The 19,665-nt window shown below is 44.9% G+C and overlaps 1 protein-coding gene across 4 annotated transcripts; it reads right to left on the bottom strand.

Moving 5' to 3' along the window:
- Positions 1 to 86: 86 nt before the first annotated feature.
- Positions 87 to 19,220, bottom strand: PEX6 (peroxisomal biogenesis factor 6). Of its 4 annotated transcripts, none has more exons than XM_084829069.1 (18): positions 19,069 to 19,220; positions 18,229 to 18,990; positions 15,901 to 16,064; positions 15,060 to 15,143; positions 14,401 to 14,503; positions 13,631 to 13,767; positions 12,827 to 12,938; positions 12,270 to 12,478; positions 11,354 to 11,549; positions 10,338 to 10,414; positions 9,256 to 9,388; positions 8,276 to 8,481; positions 8,131 to 8,192; positions 6,213 to 6,321; positions 3,597 to 3,713; positions 2,597 to 2,674; positions 1,637 to 1,776; positions 87 to 554 (listed from the first exon to the last, which is right to left on the bottom strand). In XM_084829069.1, the coding sequence occupies exons 1-18, from the start codon at positions 19,138 to 19,140 to the stop codon at positions 421 to 423; spliced, it is 2,895 nt and encodes a 964-aa protein (XP_084685195.1). In that variant the 5' UTR covers positions 19,141 to 19,220; the 3' UTR covers positions 87 to 420. The 4 variants fall into 4 exon arrangements, with proteins under 4 accessions (XP_084685195.1, XP_084685196.1, XP_084685193.1 ...); XM_084829070.1 differs by having other exon boundaries at positions 12,827 to 12,935; XM_084829067.1 differs by having other exon boundaries at positions 18,229 to 19,220.
- Between the last annotated feature and the right edge of the window lie 445 nt (positions 19,221 to 19,665).

The following is a 19,665-nucleotide window of genomic DNA, read 5'->3' as shown; positions in this document are numbered from 1 at the left end:
TTTCTCCTGTCTTTCAGACTCAAACATGCTCATTTCACATTTATGGGCAAAGCAGAGACTCTTCAAGTATATAAAAGCACACTTCTGTCCTTCTGGGAAAGCAATTCAATCTTTATTTAGACATTTTAGATACTTACAGCTGCTTTTCCCTTGTATTCTTAGGCCCAAGTTATTAGTATCCCAAGGCTTTCCACTTGATGTTGACCTCCAGATATACCAGCCATGGTACTGAGCACAAATGAGGACTAAGTTCTTTCCCAGCTAAGCAGCCATCAGTCTCAGTTCCATAGCTAGATCTGAATCCAGATTGTGACAGAGAGTGCCCTTTTCATTTCTCCAACAGGAATGATGTTCCCATGCCAAAATATGTTCTAGATTCCTTGGAGTTATACAGTTCCAATCTCACATATCCCTTTCTTATCAAGTAGCAAATTTCTGCTGGATCACTTTGTATCTGAGCAGTTCTGGTTCTGAAACGGAAGGCCGCAGCCTTGTTGCAGCTTGTACAAAGTCCTCCATGGTCAAGGTGAGCTCTGTGCTCTCTGTATCCAGTCCTGGACAAAAAAATAGAGTGAAATTGTTTCAGAAAGAACTCACTTTAGGCACGTCACATGGTGCACATACTGAGATTGCTCCTGGCTAGACAAGATGAGGAAAAAAAATTAAGAACTTTGACAAGTTTTTCAAACAAAGAGAAAGGCTGCTTGATAACCATGAAAGACACTCCCCTTTTCCAAGGCTCAAGTGTTCTCCCTCTCTGTCTTATGCTTACTTCCCATTTCTTGGGAAAAACCATAAAGTCAGCTTATGGGTATTGTCTTCTGCAGTATTCCGAGTCAAGTCATGTCTTATGCTAAACAGTATACTATTTCCATAACTTTTCAGCCATCAACAGAATCACCACAGCAGCTGAACTAAGACCCACCTCTGCTGCTTTCTCACATAGTTATGTGCTTAACAATAGGTTCCTCTACTTTGATGGCATACATGCTACCTCATAGGAAGGCAAAGAGCGCTCAACACAATCCAGGTAGAATAGTTAGGCCCTCAGGTGACTCAATCTACTCTTTAAAGAAAAGCACAAGAACAGCAATACTAGACCAGATCAAGGGTTGATACAACCAATAGTTTAATCCTCAGCAGGGGCAGTACAGAATATTCATTAACACACATACAAGAAAATGGGAAATAATGATATATTCCCCCCACCCCCCAGGTTCTGAAATTATGCTACAGCCTGAAAGCAGGAGGGAGCATTTCCATATAATTATTCCCACAAGGGGAGCCCAAGAAAAAGGGAACCTTAACAAAGCATGCTGCCTTTCCATTCATGCCTGCTGATTCCTCTTAATTACACATCCCCTTAATTTCTATTAGCACAGTTTGCCCAGTTTCTCTCAAGCATTGATTTGGAGACTTAAGACACAATCCAATTTTCTACTCCACCATTTAGCATTGATATCTGCTAAACCCCATAAGAATCAAACTAGGTTTATGTAAGGAAATGAGTTCTGCTAAACAGTTGATCAAACAATGTTACTTCTCTTCCATCTCATGTCTTTTAACTGTCTGCTATGCATTTTGCATTCTAGACTTTTATATTTCAGCTGACAGCTGAGCCCTGCTGTTTCCTTACCTTCCTCTATCCACTCCACTTTTTTTTTGATAGCAGACATCATGGCATCTGAGCAGAGAGCATACAGATCTGCTCCTGTTAGCTGTACAGGACATTTGTCAAGGACACCAAGGAGACTCACTGAAGGATGCAGCTTAAACCTGTCAGGAAAGGATATGTCCAAGTGTTAGTACCATAGAAAAATTGTCACTAGGATATAACTCTCCAAAGAGTTGTGGGCAGGAGGAATCCCTAAGCCATAGGTTCAGATATGTACATGTCCTCTGCCCTACATAGCCAAACACCAACTAAAATGAAAAGAACTGGTAAATTTATTTTTTCACAGTAGTATGTCTGAATTATCCTTGGAAATCCATACTCTCGCCTGGGGAACTTTACAGGCAATAAAACCCCATTTACAGCTTCTTATGCCCAGAAACTTCATAGCGCAAGGAGGACCTCTCTACTCCTTCCCTTAACAAAGGTGGCAAAGATGATGCTGATGCCAATGGGCTAAGGCTAAGCTATCAAACCAACTCTTTGGTTTCAATCTATCTTGCAATCCTGGTTTCGTGGGATTGCACAAGCCATAGTTTGGACATAACAGTGAACCGTGGTTTGATTAAAACTAGAAGCAATGCATTATCACAATCCTCCAAACCATGGTTTAGAGCAGGGATGGACAACTTCAGAAAGTCCGGGGGCCAGATGCGGCCCATGGACTGCATGTGGCCCACGCCTGCTTTAGAGGATCCTCTGAATGCAGCTAGCAAATTACAGTGGAGTGCACAGTTGTATACCGACACTCCTAGGCTAGAGCTATCCACTCAGCATAGACTTCACTTCAAATAGACTTCACTTCAACAGAGCAAACAGCCAATTGGAAGGAAATACTAGATATATGAAATCCTTTAAACTGGCAGGGTCTTTCTTTTGGCCCTCTATTTTAATGTAATGGTAGGCAGAGTGGTAGGTACTCACTTTCTGGTGATGGCACTTAGTACCTGCAGCTGAGAGTCTCGGTCTTCATTGACGCCTACATAGACTAACTTATCAAATCTGCCAGGCAAACAGAAAACAAACTCTTTACTGACAAAATGCAGGCATTCAGCATGCACACAACAGCTCTGGTATCCAATGAACACATACTACCTCAAAAATATCTGAGCATTTTTTACCTACTGACTTACTGGTTTCTATTGTTAGGCCATGGTGCTTTAATTTACCAGAGCTAATCAAGTGTAGCCCCCATGCTTAACTTGCCCTCAATCAGTACCTGGTCTCTGGCGAACAGCCAGAATCACCATGCTTCAACTGAGTCCCACCATTTTAGTACACACTCCACAGCCCAAGAGAAGTCTGAGAGATTCATAAAGAATGGGGGAACTCATGGTGTTAAAGTGTTGTAAGCTGCTCTGATCAGTGTATAGGCACTACAAGGACAGGACAGATTTTTATATGAATATAAACATACTAATTTCATTTCTGTTATGCAACACCAAGCTTATTTCTGTATGTGTCATTATAAGCCCAGAGGACTCCCAAAGCAGCTCAGGGTTTAACTCTATTTTTTTTTTCTATAAAGAATGCGTCCAGCAACAAAAAGGCAGGAAGAACAAATCAGTGTTATTTCTTGTGGAGAAGCACCTTGAGACCTCATTTTGGACAGAAGACTTGTTTTGCCAAAGTACTACAAACACAGAACAGAAGAAGCAGAAATCCTATCCTAGAACTGTACAACTTAAAACATACAGCAAATCAGGTATTACCAAAGAGGTAATAAATGGGGAGGATGAGGATACTATGCTCCTCTAGCTTTGCCCGACACCGCCGTAAGGACATGGTTCGTTTTGGGTGCCAACTCAGCCACAAGGAGCTCCGGCAAGCTCATGTCCCTCAAACGGGCTCTTCAGTAGCAGTAGCCCACCCATGTAAGGCAGATGCAATGGCAGAAGCAAACCCAGAACAGCGAGAATCATACCTTCCTGGTCGGAGCAATGCTGGATCCAGAAGATCAGGCCTGTTTGTAGCTCCAATAACAAACACATCTTGAGAAGAATGAAGTCCATCAAGCTCCGCTAGTAGTTGAGACACCACTCTAGCAAGGGAAGCATTTAAAAGTACTGCCATAAATCCTAGCATATTCAGTGAACAAGCTGACTTGTTAATCTAAAGGGCACATACAGAAATAACTGGTCTAGGTATGTATGGCCAGTGCCCAGAAATCCCAACAAATATCCCTAAGCATCACTGCACTTGCTGCCGTAGACCACTGGGAGAAATAGGTTTTGCCTTGAAGAGAGCACTTTGGGCAAGCGAAGCAGGGCAACAGAGATATGCAAGTACAGTGAAGTGACTTACCAAAGTCCACTGAACAGATTAAGCGCCACAGATAGAACTTTTATTTTCATAGCTAGAGCATCATGTCACTTGCAAGATGGACAAAATCCCATATCTTTCACAAATATTACCACATATAACGGGTAGGGAACCTTGGGCCAGGGCCCCAATCTGGCCCTCCAGGCTTCCCCAGATGGCCACACCCCCTTTCCCCAAACCACCTATTATTTTGTGGCTTCCTGGCTTTGTGCAGTTTTTTCCCCATTCTAATGCCTTTCCTATGGCTTACTTACTAGCAGTAAGAGCTTTAAGCTACAATATGTTGGCATTTGTTGTATTTTTGGCCCCATCCCTTTAGACTTTGGCTCTACCTGCTTTGCCTTCAGCCCCACCCACCACTAGAACATGAACGCCAAGAGCTTCTCCAAAACTGAATTTGGCCTTCGGGCTGAATGCGGTTCCCCACCCTGATAAACAGGTATAACCTTAAGGCTCTGCCTACACCCACTTAAAGATCCTCCCTGCACAGCAAGTTCATCTTGCCATGTCCACATTCTCCCTCAAGGAACAACAGTCATATTCTGCTCCACATGGGTGGAACAACGCACCATTTTGTTAGTAGCAAAGCTGCACTGAGAAGCTCTGGAAATCTATAGACATTTTTATGCATCAGATGCCCAAGCAGATATTTCACAGGCACATGTCCTGCAATGCTCTTGCTGACATCATATAGAATGCATTATACGTGGGCAGATACCCAGCTACGAACAGGGATCCAGAGATCCAATCATATTTTGCAAGTGCTTAAATATCTGAGTCTGTGTTTATATTATCCTTTGCTGCTGATCTGCTTTTTGTTTTATTACAATGGCACACAAAATAAATTGCTTTATTATTAGCAGCTGCCTTATCATAGAATCATAGAATAGTAGGGTTGGAAGGGGCCTACAAGGCCATCGAGTCCAACCCCCTGCTCAATGCAGGAATCCAAGTCAGAGCATCCCTGACAGATGGCTGTCCAGCCTCATCTTGAATGCCTCCAGTGTGGGAGAGCCCACCACCTCCCTAGGGAACTGGTTCCATTGTCGTATTGCTCTAACAGTCAGGAAGTTTTTCCTGATGTTCAGCCGGAATCTGGCTTCCTGTAACTTGAGCCCATTATTCCGTGTCCTGCGCTCTGGGATGATCAAGAAGAGATCCTGGCCTTCTTCTCTGTGACAACCTTTCAAGTACTTGAAGAGCGCTATCATATCTCCCCTCAGTCTTCTCTTCTCAAGGCTAAACAGGCCCAGTTCTTTCAGTCTCTCTTCATAGGGCTTTGTTTCCAGTCCCCTGATCATCTTTGTTGCCCTCCTCTGAACCCTCTCCAGTTTGTCTGCATCCTTCTTAAAGTGTGGTGCCCAGAACTGGACACAGTACTCCAGATGAGGCCTAACCAGTGCTGAATAGAGGGGAACTAGTATTTCCCGGGATTTGGAAGCTATGCTTCTATTAATGCAGCCCAAAAGAGCATTTGCCTTTTTTGCAGCCACATCACATTGTTGGCTCATATTCAGCTTGTGATCGACAACAATTCCAAGATCTTTCTTGCTTGTAGTGTTGTTGAGCCACGTATCCCCCATCTTGTAACTGTGCATTTGGTTTCTTTTTCCTAGGTGCAGAACTTGGCATTTATCCCTATTAAATGTCATTCTGTTGTTTTCTGCCCAGCGCTCCAGTCTATCCAGATCACTTTGAATTTTGTTTCTGTCTTCCAAAGTATTAGCTATCCCGCCCAATTTTGTGTCAAAATTGAACAAAATCTAGGCCTTGAACGCCTAGATTTGGTAGAAGGGTGGGATATAAATATTTTAAATAAAATTTATTATTACTCTTCACGTGTTCTAGAACTAAGCCCTGGTTCCTGAAATCTGGGTTCACCAGAGCTAAGACTGACAGAAGACCCTTGCTCCATGAGACAGTGTAACACCCCAGTCCTTTTAGTGTCTACAGTAGACGAGGGGGTGGGGTCCAGTTTTTATGGAATGCCCACCAAAAGCACTCAGGCATGGATAAAGGAAAGTTTGAAAGCCTGCATGGAAAAAGGGGGCAGGGAGGGAGGGAGAGAGAGAGAGAGAAACTACCTATAAAAGCAAAGCAGAGGTGAAATTCAGTGTTTTTATTTTACCTATAAAAGCAAAGCAGAGGTTGAAATTCAGCCACAGCAGGAGTCTTATGTTTCAGCATTCCTTAACAGCACACGACCAACAGCACTCACCTGTCCATTACACCCCCTGAATCTCCACTTCGCCCACGATTAGGTGCCAAGGAATCAAGCTCATCAAAAAAGATAATGCAGGGAGCAGCTGCCCTGGCTCTGGTAAACACTGAGAAGAGAGACAGACAGTGTGTGTCTTGCAAACTCATGCTAAAGCAAGCAGCATACATAATAATTACAAGTGAAAAGCCATTCCTCTGCCCAGGAAGGGATGCAGCCTAGCCGTCAGCCATTGCAAGGCACAGGGAAATGAATGATTACACAAGGATCTGGAAAAGAGTGCGACTTAACTTGTTCAGGTTAAAAGGGACAGCCTGGAGACCAGCTGCATAGAGAAAAGCAGCACAGCATTGCAATGACCAGTCAACATGCTCGCTCCATTGCCCACTGCGCTAGCTGGACATTCATTCCCTTGCCTTTCCTGTTCACCTGCTCCATCTATCTTAAAACCTGAATTACAAGTTCTGCGGAACTGGTCTTTTGTTTCATGTTTGCACAGCAGGACTCTTCTTGGGAGGGAGTGGGAGTATGTCAATTTATTCATTCTAAATATTTTATCCCCCTTTTCAACAGAAAGCTGCCCAAAGTGGCTCACAACCAAATAATAAAAATAACCATCAACAATATTTAAAAACAATAAATGGCACAGCAGTAAAACAGTCCTGAACTGAAGGAGGGCAAAAACACGGGAATAGAGGTAGTTCAGTCAATCCATAGACCCGCTGAGATTGAAAAGCTGTTCAGGTAGCTTTGAAACACTACCGCTATAGAGGCCGAGCAGATCTCCTGGGACAGGAGAGTTCCATGATCTGGGTGCTGCTATGGGGAAGATCGTTTCCCACATTATTAGGGGTCAAACCTCTGATGGTAGTGGAACACCTGCAGGCATTCCAGTCTTTTAAATATCCAGGTCAGACGCCAGTGCAGTTGGTATAGCAATGAAATCATATGCTCTGAACAACTACCTCCAATCAAGGTCCTCACTGCTGCATTCTGTGTCAGCCATTTCCAAATACTCTTCAACAGAGTCAACTATTTGGACGCTATCAATATTCTAGCCACAGTTAAGATTACACATTAAAACCCAATGATCTTGCCATAGCATTATCCATATATCCCCACAAGGTATTTATTGGGTTAAAGGGAAGTTCGTAACTGCTCATCAAATTGCATAAGCCACTTTTTTCTAAAATCAAAAATCAGCATTTAGGACAAATCCAGTACGTATTTAAAATCAGCATTTATTAAAATGTCAGCATCTATCTTGTTATGTATGCCTGATTTAACCTGTACAGAATAAGAAATAAATGCATGGTCTTGTATCCAATCATTGCTTTGTGCTAGCAGAAAGCATGTCCATGAATGGAAGGCAGGGCACCTGATTTTTGCCAATCTACCTCTACCCACTGCAACCCTGCACACACTCTGAAAAGCTACTTCTGAGTGTTGGGGAACCCTTTGGAACAGTATAGGATATAGCATGGAGGATTGCAGTAGTGGGGGTGGGGGGGGGATTGTGAAAACACACAGAAGCCTTGTACACACAAAAGTGCTTCTGCTCATGAAAAGCCACCCATGGTTGCTGAGTTTGGGAGCAGACAAACACACAGCAATATCTAGCTCAACTCTTAAGACTTCAAGGCAAGAAGTAGCTAGCCCATGACTGGCTGTGCTGGAGAGGGAAGACCTTAAAATAGCAATACAGGCAAGTGGTGAAGACAGACCTATGAACCACAACATCCTGCAGTCCATACCTGTCTTGTCCAAAACAGTCATGCATCACTCCTCACTTAGAGAAAACACATGCACATCTTCTCAGGTGCAAGTCACGGGTAGATGATATGTTTCGCCTTTAGCCCAGCTGTAGCACTGCAGCTTGCCCTTAACCTCTAATTAAATACTAGGGCTCCACACTAACCTTCACGTACATTCTCTTCACTCTGTCCAACGTACATGTTAATGAGCTCGGGCCCCTTCACACTGAAAAGGACCAAAGACAGACTTAGCTACACCAATACTTCTGTCCCCGGGCTACCCTTATTCCCTTTCACCAAAATGCCCACCTGAGGAAAGTCATGGTGCATTCTGTTGCTACAGCTTTAGCTATTAATGTCTTTCCTGTTCCAGGAGGGCCATAGAGGAGAAGGCCAGAGCGGCGAAGCCCTAAAGACAGTAGCTCTGGGTGCTCTAGGGGAAGCTGAATGGTGTCCAGGATCTCCTTCTTCACATCCTGGAGCCCACCAACATCTTGCCAGAGGACAGAAGGTATCTGTAGCAAGAGGACAGCCCTGTAACCTACCTGTTCCAGAAACCCAAAACTTTCCATTCCCACTTGTTATGGTGCCCTCCAAGACAGGACACAATCCCATAAACACCCAGAACCACATCAAGTACTCTACTCTTCCTCATCTATTGATTGCTATCACTCTTGTTGCACCATCCTCTCCTTCCTCAAGATGCCATGAGAGGTCACCAAGGCCCTCAAGGATGGTCATCAAGAATGATTCCTTTTTACATGGAATCATCCACATTGTATCCTTAATGTCCCATTAACTACCCTTGGTGCTTTTTCAGTTGTGACACCACCGCTCTGGAACTTCCTGTCAAGGGAGTTCTGGTTGGCCTCCTAATTACTAGCGAAAGCACAGGAGGAATGTTTGTTTGTTTGTTTGTTTGAAATGCTGGAGAGTTTACCAATTATCGCTGGACTATTTTATCATAAGCTCTGATGAGTACTGCCCCCTCTTTGTCCTGGTTTACTTTTTATTTTGCTTTTTAAAACAAATTATGACTGGAAATGGTATCGATTTTTAAGGTGCTGTACATGGCTTTGAACACTCCAATTGGAGAACTTGACTCTGAAGTTTCATAAAGTTATTGAAAAAGCCCAAAAGCACTACACTGAGTTATCTCCTTATTCAGAGATCTACCCCATTAACTACAGTTTTGTCATCAAACAGGATGTGGATGACAACATATTCTACTTAATTATCACAGAAAGTTGTTTGAAATTTCAAGAGAATCTTATTTGTTTGGTCCATACCTTCGGGGCTCCTATGGCCTGTGAATGAGCATCATGCAGTTTATCCAGCGCAACACTGAAATCTTCTGCAAGGAGAGGGAAGCCGGCGGCGCAAAAATCATGCTCTTCCTCCTCGCTTGGTCCTCCTGGGAAGCTGGTAAAGATGAAACAGAAAATTGTTTTCAGCAGCCTTCATATCTACCAAAAATTGATTGGACTAAAGATCACCACATTCTACTGCTGAGCTGGGATGCCTGAAGAAAAGTATCAACCATTTTTTATTAGTTTGGGGCAGGCACACTCACTGGGCCACAAAGATGTTTGGGGGGCCCTGACAACCAGGCTGCACCATTTGCCATATTGGAGCAATGAAATCACCAAAGAGCAGCAGGGAGCACCAGCCCAGATATGCATTGCTAGGTGCATCTGAGTGGAATGTTATATATCTGCACTATATTGCTCTCCAACAGAGGTGCATTTGATGACTAATGCTCAATGAAGCCTTTACAGTAAGAGTAATGTGGCTTTGCTTGTCCTCACTAACATCACCTGGTAGCCAAATCTGATTGGGTCTGACATCATGTTCCCAACACAATCCCAACCAAGCAAGGATAACAGAGTGAGAGAGAAAGCAGTCATCCTGTTACAGCTGGAAAAACTACATGAACGAAGGAGCAGACCAATGAACTATAGCTTCAAACAGGCACAAAAAACAGTAACCCCCCCCCGCAAAAAAGGTAGGAAGGTGGAGGGGAAGGCTTCTTGAACACCTTGAAAGCACACCTTATACCTAAAAGAAGTGTTAGAAAGTGGAAATCCAGTCAGCTTCATCACATTTTGCCCAAGTGAGTTGCTGAAGACAAACTTTTTCAAGGTCTTTACCAGAGTAAGCTAAGCATCCCCCCTGCCCCCACTGCAAAGGACTGCTTGTATCTCTTAAGAAAAAAGTTTGAGGCTGGCCTAAGACCACAAAGCTGGCATGTATTGCTCATTCCAAATACAGTAAGTTGGCTGAAATCTCATCTTTCAGCGTGTAAAACCAAAAATGTTTCCACTTGCAGTTATCTGAATATTACCAAACCACAAAGAGTCTCCTCCAGTACCTTGAATTCTGGATCCTTGTGCATGCAGCACGGCTACTGTGGGAAAGTAAAGCGCAGAAATCTCCAAGAACAAAGCCCTGCAAACATAGAATAAAATATTGGTGCAACAATTCCCATGGCAAGCAGAGAAGGCATTTTGAAGTAAGGCCACTTAAGGAAGGACAAAGAGGTTTAATTCTCTACATAGAAAAAGATCTTATGAACTACTATCTGAAGTCCAGCCTTGGTAATATCCCCCTCTCCCCATTTCCTCCACAAGCTACATGAGCACACCACTAAAATACTGGAGAATGTTATTGTAGTTGTGTTTATATTTGTTTATGAGGGTTTTCAAACATTCCTAGAAAAGGCAGCCAAGATGCCTCTATTTGTATCACATTGGATGTCTACAGAACTAAATTTGAGCGAACGTCAATAGCAAACTGAGCTTGCCCACATTTCCAGGTTATACTTTAGAGCAGCCTTCTCCATCTGGTGACTTCCATGTTTTAAATTACAACTACCATCATCTCTAACCTCTGGCCATACTGGATGGGGTTGATGGGAGTTGTAGTCAAAAACAGGTGGAAGGCATAAGATGGGGAAGGCTACTGTAGGGCAGAGGTGAACAACTTTTGGCCCTGCAGATATTTTAGCCTACAACTCCCAGCAGCCCTAGCCAGCAGATCAGGGAATTGTAGGCCCAAACATCTGGAAGGCCACAATTTCCCCACCCCTGCTGTAAAGAATGCTTTTCCAACAATTCTAGCACAGCAGACACAGTGGTTGGATCCACTGTTTGGCATTCCTATTTGGGGCATGCCACTTTCATGGGAAAAGGGAGCAGTTCCTGGTACTGCAAGGCAATCCATCAGCACAAGCAGAGAAGGTTCTTTGCTCATCATTTTAGCCAACACAGAACCACACACTCCATGCCCACTTTTACAACTCAGGATTCAGTTATGTTCCTCTTACAGCGACAAGTGGGCCATCCTATTGCTTGGCTTCTCTAGGTCACCACATGGAATGCCACTCACCGCGCTTTGCCGGGCCAGCTTGGTCAGGCTCACTTCTTTTCCTAGCGGGAAGCTCTCAGTTAGCATGTTTAGAATGGCCTTCCTTTGCTCTTCAGATGGTGCTTCAATTTTCACCTCATGAAGGAAAGCTGTCTGCAAGTCTGTAGAGACATCCCCAATCCTGGTTGTTGTGCCTACCACCAGGACAGGGTAACCGCTGAGAAACAAACAGATGCACAATGATCCAAAGTTGAGAGACTGGAAGAGAACACCCTCGTCTCCCTTTGCAGTCCATCCCAACCACTTAAGTGACCCTGTTGCTCCCTTCCTGGCACCACTATTTTGATATGTTTATTGTAAGTCAATACAGCAGTAAGTCAATATTAGAAGATAGTGGATTATCGTAAACAAATCTCTAAAACTAAAACTGTAATGGGTTCCTGCAGACTATGCTGTCACCACTCTAAGGTTCTCCCTTGAACTGCTTTAACCCCAGTGAGTTGGACAGAGGATAGAAGGGAGGGAAATGGATAGGCAAGTCTAGTGTGTACACACACATCCAAAAGACTCCCATCTATTTGCATTTTTATGTTGTATAGAACCAACCATCAATGTCCCCCAATATGTCTTTCACTTAATAGCTTTTTATACCACCCCCTGCATTTTTACCTTTATTCACAAAAATTTCATTGCACATATGCCAGCCATATAGCGCTCGTTTTCATTTCATCTGTACCAATCTAGACAAGTGATAATTAAGATCCTCCTGAGCTGTAAGGGCTAAGAAATGTTATTCCCTGAATTAACATCTGCTTCCCAGCAGATTCGAAGTGTCATCAACAGCTAAAAGCTACTCAGTTTACAAAGTTCTACTGCGTCGTGTAAAAAGTCACATCAGAGATGAACAGCAGAACATTCTTGTGAGGTGGCCCAATACCTAGTATTTGCCTCTCTGTCCAGGAGAAGGTGCCTTAACGCAAGGATGACTCTGGAGTCCTCTCCAAGTCCATCGCGATCTCTTCCCAGCAGCTCTACATCTTTCATCAGCAGGACACAGGGGCTATAGAGATCAGCCTGTGAGAAGGCAGCATGCAGTTTTGCTTCTGTAGATCCACTGGTGTCACCACACAAAGCAACACAATCCACCTACAACCAGTTAGAGAACAGAGATTAAGGGGACTGAACTGTAACAAAAAAAATTGTGATAGATGCAGTCACTTCCATCACCTGCAGCACCTTCCATCCAGATAAGAAGCCCAAATTGCAAGGGGCAGGGGACAAATGCCATTACCTGAGAGGGGTTTACCAATGGAGGATTTGGGGAGGGGATGTTCAATGCAAGAGTCTCTCTTTAGAGAAACCATTCTTCACCATCAGACCCCCTCACAAGGGACAAAAAGTACATTTCTATTTATAAGCAGCGGTGCATTCTTTCAAGGCCTTCATCCTATACTTCTTAAGATTCTAAAGATCAAGTTAAAAGGCTCAAACTACCTTGAACAAATGGAGATTAAGGCAGCTACAGGCAGCTCTGACAGCTGTCATTTTCCCCACACCACTGGGTCCTGAAAGAAGAATGCTTCCAGCTCCATTGAGCAGGGTCCTGCTGGAAAAAAGAAATCAGCAACTTTACTCAATTTTACAAAAAGGAAAAAAAGAAAGCAAACTGCAGGGCAACAGACAAGCAAGAACACACAATACAAGGGCTCAAAGGTTCAATGAGAAACAGATATTGTCCCCTATGGCCAATGAAAAGGACACTGAAAGCACCAGTCTCTTTTCCACGCACTTGTTACATGCTAAGGAAGCACCTGCAAGAGGCTCAATGCTTTCAAAGCACTTTCCATGTACTAAGCATAAGTTATTTATTTATTTCATTTCTATACTGCCCAATAGCTGAAGTTCTCTAGGCAGTTCACAAAAATTAAAACCACAAGATACAGCATAAAACAATATAAAATATGAAAGCTTAAAACTACAATATAAAAGTACAACCAGAATAAAACGTAGCAGCAATGCAGAGATTTAAAATACGGATTTAAAACAGCAGAGCTAAAAGACTAGAATGCTAAAATGCTGGGAAAACAAAAAAGGTCTTCACCATAATTATGAATTATAGAGGGCACCTGAGAAGCTGGAATGAAAGGCACTAAAAAATTCCATACAAGAAAAGTAAAGCTTAGAAGCCCAGAATTCTCATCAGCAAAAGGCAATGGCTACAAAGCACAGCCTCAGCCCCCACAGCTATCCCTAACAGTGTGTTATGTGGTAGAACTCAAGTCAAGTAAGCTGATTTACCTGCTGTGTAAGTGAGGGCCAAGAATGTCACAGAGCTGCTTCACTACATTGCAGAGTCCAGCTGGAGACAAACTGCTCCAAAAACCACAGGCATTTTGAGATGGGAAAGATGGGACAGCACTGTTTGTTGAGCCAACCTAGAAGATAAGACAGTTTAATACCACCACAAATAATTACGCTGTCTCAAGTCACTCAACAATTTCCCTTAGAGATGAGTTAGATATTTGTGGATGGATCTGGCCTCTGGCAGCCCTACCAATTTTAGAACACCCCACCCCACCCTCCAGTTTTGCTGGTAAGGAAAATAAAGTGGTTTTCAAAAGTCTGGAGAGAGAAAGACGTCCCACTCTTTAGCATTACACCTCTTAGGGTTTTGTTTGTGATGCCTTGGCCATCTTATAGTCCAAGGTGGGTTTTTCTGTCAAGGGCCACACTCCCTTGGGGATTTTCTGTCAGGGACCATATGATAGTGGGCAGAACAGAAGCCAGTGGTGGGTGGGGTCAGAGCTAAAAGTGAGGAGGGCTACCCCTTTTCTCTCTCTCCCCGACACCCCCTTTTCCTTCTCTGCCCCCACCCAGCAGGCTGCCAAGGGAGGGACCTATTGCTCTTGCCAGAGGACTGAATTGATTGCTTAGAGGGCTCTTGAAATTAGACCACAGCTTGACCACCCCATTATAGTCCATGAAGGAGCCACAATTTTTACCACATTCAAAAGCTCCGATGTCACACTACAATGCAATCTTTACCTCACAAACTCTTAATGCCTTACCAGGAATAAAGAAGTGTTCTGGGTGTCTACCAGGTACCCCACACTTTGCTCCTTTTCCTCTGCTGGTAATATCTTTTTCACCTTGAAGTACAGCTCTGGCCACCTGAGAAAAGAGCAAACAGGCTAAAACTCAAGTACCAAAGATACAAGAGTAATGAGTAGGAAGCAAATGGAATATTTAAAAAATAAAACTACACTGTGTAGGAGCACAAGGCTTTAGACTGAGGTGAGCAACTTGGGGTCTTCCAGATGTTTTGGCCTATAACTCCCATCATCCCTCACAATTGGCTATGCTGGCTAGGGATGACAGGAGTTGTAGGGCAAAACATTTGGAGGGCCAAAAGTTGCCCACCCCTGTGGTACAGTTCCATGGTTCTTCCCAATTGCTAACAGCCTTCATTTATTACCATTTTCCAAGTGTGAAGCATAGCCCTCTAACTTCACAGAGCCTTCTGAGGGCTCAAGTTACAGTTTTTCCAGCACAAAGGACTACAAGCATGGTACCCTCAGCTCATGGCCAACAAGAATCTCTTTTTCCAGGACAGCTCCCTGCAAACACTTAATCCAAAGCAATCCAAATTACTTCAATAAGGGTTTAGAATAAGCAACATGACTGCCAATTGAGAGCTCATTTTGTTTTTACCAGATGGACAACATACCTAATGAACTTCTCTGAATTTCCTTCTAAGAACTCAGGATGCCCAACTGTTGGAATACTCAAAATATCTTCCACTTGAACTAGCCTGAAACAAAACAGCCATGGTGAAGGATGATAATCACATAATTTTCCCCCTCAAAAAGCAACTATCTATTTGACACTGCAGTAGTCTGATAAGGAACAGGAATCAGAAATGTTTCAGGTGTCTCTCTGTCCCCTGGTAGAAATTGGAAGATGTGGTGTAATAAGTCTTTTCATATTTCTGCGCTGAGTAGGAGGGGCTGAATAAACCCATACATCTTCACTGTTTTGCAAAGATTTGGTGTGGAAAAGTATCATCAGGAGGGGAACCTTGTCTGCACAGAGCAGTGAAATATCATTGTCTTTTAAATGACATAATCCTGTTGTAACATAAAGCACACACAGGAAAAAGTGAGAGGGAACAGAAATAGCAGGGGATGACGAAAATTTATATATTTTCGTCATCCACTGAGTAAGAAAGGAATCTTGAGAAGTGGAGAGGCCATAAGAGGTACTTGGCATGTAGATCCCAGAGAACAGGATTAGGAGAAAAGTCTGTAAAAGTTCTCTCAGTTGGTACAACTTCAATTTACTTCACTGATTTAAGACAGATATCCTAAACACTTTCAGAATTAATATTTTACTTGTCCAATTATTTACGAAAATGCCTAAGCAAATCTCTGAAATGTGGCATATGGGTACCAAGCCATGTCCTGCTTGTAGCGTGCTTAAGTAAATAAAAAGCACAACAAAAAGATTATCTCTTGATCTTATAAAGGGGTGTGCATAGCTTAAGTTGTCATCTTTACTTAAAGGCTAACCTGGGAGTTTGAAAGTGTTGGTAGAGAATTTGGTCATAGACTCCTCTGGTGCTGTAGGCTGGTGAGGACACAATCTCTATGTGTAGCTCCTTGGCAAAGGGTGGCACAGATAGCAAGGATCGACTTCCTTTTACCTCTTGTGCACCAGCCGCTTCCCCGTATCTCTATAGGGGACAAACAGTCCTATTCTGTTTTAATTCTGCTATATAGACTTAACAGGTAGGAGAGTAAGATAACAGTCTTCTGTAGCTACAGCAACCTGCCCAGAACCAGCCCTAATCTTGTTCATCCCATAACATTTTGGGGAAAACCCAGTTCTCCCCTTTGTGTGTATACTCTCAAAATAATTTCAAATTTTTAAATTATCATTTTATAGTTAATCTTGCAATGACTTTACATATACTCAAGCTTTAACGTAATTATAACAGTCAGCCCTTTTGGCATTTTATTTCCCTCTGACCACAGTGCTTACAATCCCTCCCTCCCCCACTGCAATGTTGGGCATACCTGCCAACTTCATGCATCTGATGAAGTAGACTCTATTCCACAAAAGCTTACACCATAATACATTTGTTAATGTTTAAGGTGGCACAAGCCACACTTGTTTCTGCTACAACAGACTTAAGGGTTGTATCCAGTGCTGTCCATCTGCCAGCAGAATGGAAGCTGCTGGCAGAATGGATTTCCCCCTCCACCCTACAGCCCTTACACATCCCCTTATCTACTCCAGAGATTTAGAGGGCATGCTGGGGGAGAAGAGAGCAAGGGGATATCCACTCTCATGATGTTGGATGGAGCCCTACCACAACTATCTCTCTGAAAACCGTTTCTGCAGACACCAACGCATTCAATGGTGGATGCTTTCCATTCATTCAATGTGCATCTGTGCATGGGACAGGGACTCTAATCTCTGTTGACAGTTAGCTATAAGAACAGAAGGGGGGTGTAGTTTTTCCAGCCACATTCCAATCTGGAGTAATGTATAAGGAAGAAAAGATGGACATATATGACAGATAAGGTGGAAAAACACCGACTCCAATGCAAAATAAGGCTTGAGGGTGAAAACAGAGTTGAGAGGAGATCTAGAGGAAGCCTTTTTTGCAAACCTGATTATAGAACTATCTACTCCTAAGCATTCACATACCGGTTATCATCAGATCTATAAACTGGCATCATCCCATCTCATTTCATCCCCATTCAGTTTTTCAATAAACTCAGTCCTCATCTGGCACCTTGTGCTAACCAGCCTCCTACTGGCTTTGCCATCTATATTTCTAACACATACCATTACATCAAACAAAATGCTGCTCAGCACATCATCTACACCTACACCACCCTTCTGTTCCCACATATCTTTTAATCTCTGCAACCCACTCAGAGAGCTTCGGCTATTGGGTGGTATAGAAATGTAATAAATGAAATGAATATCCAGACTGGGGAAAAACAAAGCCTTTTCACCATATGACTCAAAGAAATCACCTCAGCTTTAAAAAGTTGTAAGATACTTGCTTTAAGAAACCAGTATTACCCGTAAGTTCACAGTTACTATCCCACTTACCCCATACATATGCCAGTCATAAGTGGCTTCCAAAAAGGAGGGAGAACAATTTTTCAGAAGCTTGCTAAATCAGGCCATCCTTGCAATTAAAACTTCAGGAGAGCCACCACCCAAACCAACCCACACCACATTTACGCTGGCCCAGTTACCTCCTTCCCCCTCTCCATTCTACTTGTACTTCCAGTTTCAAATCCCCCCAATCCCTTTCAGAGGACAGAGAGGGAGCCATAAAGGGCAGCCACCATTAAGACTCTGCTGTTCTGCACAGCTTATACAAACAGTGGCTGTTTTTTTTCCAATCTCACTCACAGCCTCTATGAGGCTGCCTCCATGTTCCCAAACTCTAATTCTACAGAGATTCAGACACTCAGTGAACTTGTAATCAGAGAATGAAAGTCCACCATACCACCTTCAGCACAATCTGCCCACCCAGTCAAGACAGACGGATGGTCCTTGTCTTCCAGTGTTGTTGCGAGGGTCCAACAGTAACAGTCCAACACATCTGGAGGGGTCCAGGTTGGGAATAGCTGGAGAAGACATCTCTGGACTAAGGGAGCATGTTTAGCCAGAAAAAGCCCTACAACTCCCAGCATTCCCCAGCTATCTACAGCTGGGTAGGGAATGCTGGGCATTGTAGGACTTTTTCTGGCTAACCATATATAGGATTGCACCCTAAATAGATCAATAGTTTAACCTACTGTAAGGCATCTTCCTACTCCCAAAAATTTGTATTACTGTGTATTAGCTCCCCAACACAGATTATCACCCACCTGGATTTTAAGGAAGCTCCCTTCCAGAGGGTCGCAGGACAGGTTGAAGGCCAAGGTGGCGGGGATCAGCGCTTTCTCGTTCAGAAAGGCTTGGCGATGCCTATCCTCCAGGTCTTGAAGAGGGAAAGACCACTGGGGGCTGAGGGCCCGCACGGCGGCCAGGTGGTGGGCCCCGTTTCCTGGGGAGCCTCCTTCTTGCCTCGTCACCGACACCCACTCCCCTTGGAAGAGGCCCAGGCTGCACAAGCCGCCGCGGCTCAGCCAGAGAGCCTCGCCCTCCCTGGCCTCGCCTCCCCATAGCGCTGGGTGGCCCCGCTCCGCCTTCACTAGCCGTTCCCCGCCGTGCGCCCACCCGGACACCAGAGGAGGCACTAGCGGCGGCGGAGACTCCCTCCGGCCCCGGCTGTCCCCGCCGCTTCGCAGCTCAGTCACGGCCAAGCAAGTGCCGGCGCCCAAAAGCCCTTGCAAGGCCGGCCGGGCCTCCAACACCAGCAGCCCCGAGCCCGGCAGGGTCTCCCCGCGTCGCACCAGCAGGCTGGAGCTGGAGGCCGCCGCCGGCCGCGGAGCCCGCCCTGGGGGCCCCGCCGCGGTTCCCCCCAGCAGCACCCAGCCGAGCAACGGCGGCCTCCGCACGGGCCAGACCCGCACCCGCGTCCCCGCGCACAGGCCCAGTCGCCTCAGGAAGGCCCGGCTCAGCCACAGCTCCGGCGCCGAGGCAGCCGCGGCCTCCAGCAGCGCGGCGCACAGCAACACCGGCTGCGCCTCAGCCCCGGCCGGCCGCACGGCCAACACGAGCGCTCCGGCCGCCGCCGCCGCCCACCCTCCCCCGGCCGGGGCCACCAGCAGCCCTGAGGCCGGCGGAAGGTCCTGAGGGACCGGGTCGTCCAGGCCCCGCAGCACCGCCACCGCCATAGAGAGCCGGCGCAAAGTCCTAGAGGCGAAGACGCCTCGCTCTAGACTGCAGCCATAGAGGAATATTCACACTCCGCTCTAGCACTTCCGGCCTGCCTGAAGTTACACGGGCTTTCCGCGCCAACGCCAATCCAAAGCAGAGGAGGACTTCGACATAGAGACGCAAACTTCTAGAGCGACGCCACTCGGCGCCTTTTCAGAATCATGCTCGTCGCCATAGACTTGTTAAAAATAAAACACGCTCATAGGGTAGTATCCAATGTTAGTCGTATGTAGAGTAGGCCCACTGAAATAAATCTAAATGGGTCAATCCTACATGGGACTAAGCTTGGATTCTACCCACCGTGTCAAGCTTCCGGGTTGAGTTTGAACCTTCGTTCCTCTCCCCACCCCCGGTGGCAGTGAGAGCTCAGCTGCCTATAGAGAACAGTGGAGAAAAACAGGATTTTGGTGTAGCTGTGGTAAGGTAGCGGCACGTCCCTATGCCTAGCAAAAGGTTGGGGGCAGCAAAGACAAGGGGTCTTT

Source organism: Heloderma suspectum, chromosome 1 (assembly GCF_057233095.1).
Source record: "Heloderma suspectum isolate Gila_16-S chromosome 1, 16-S_ref, whole genome shotgun sequence".
In the NCBI taxonomy this organism is placed as follows: Eukaryota; Metazoa; Chordata; class Lepidosauria; order Squamata; family Helodermatidae; genus Heloderma; species Heloderma suspectum.
The sequence above is the reverse complement of the archived record's forward strand: the minus strand, read 5'-3'. Positions and strand labels throughout refer to the sequence as shown.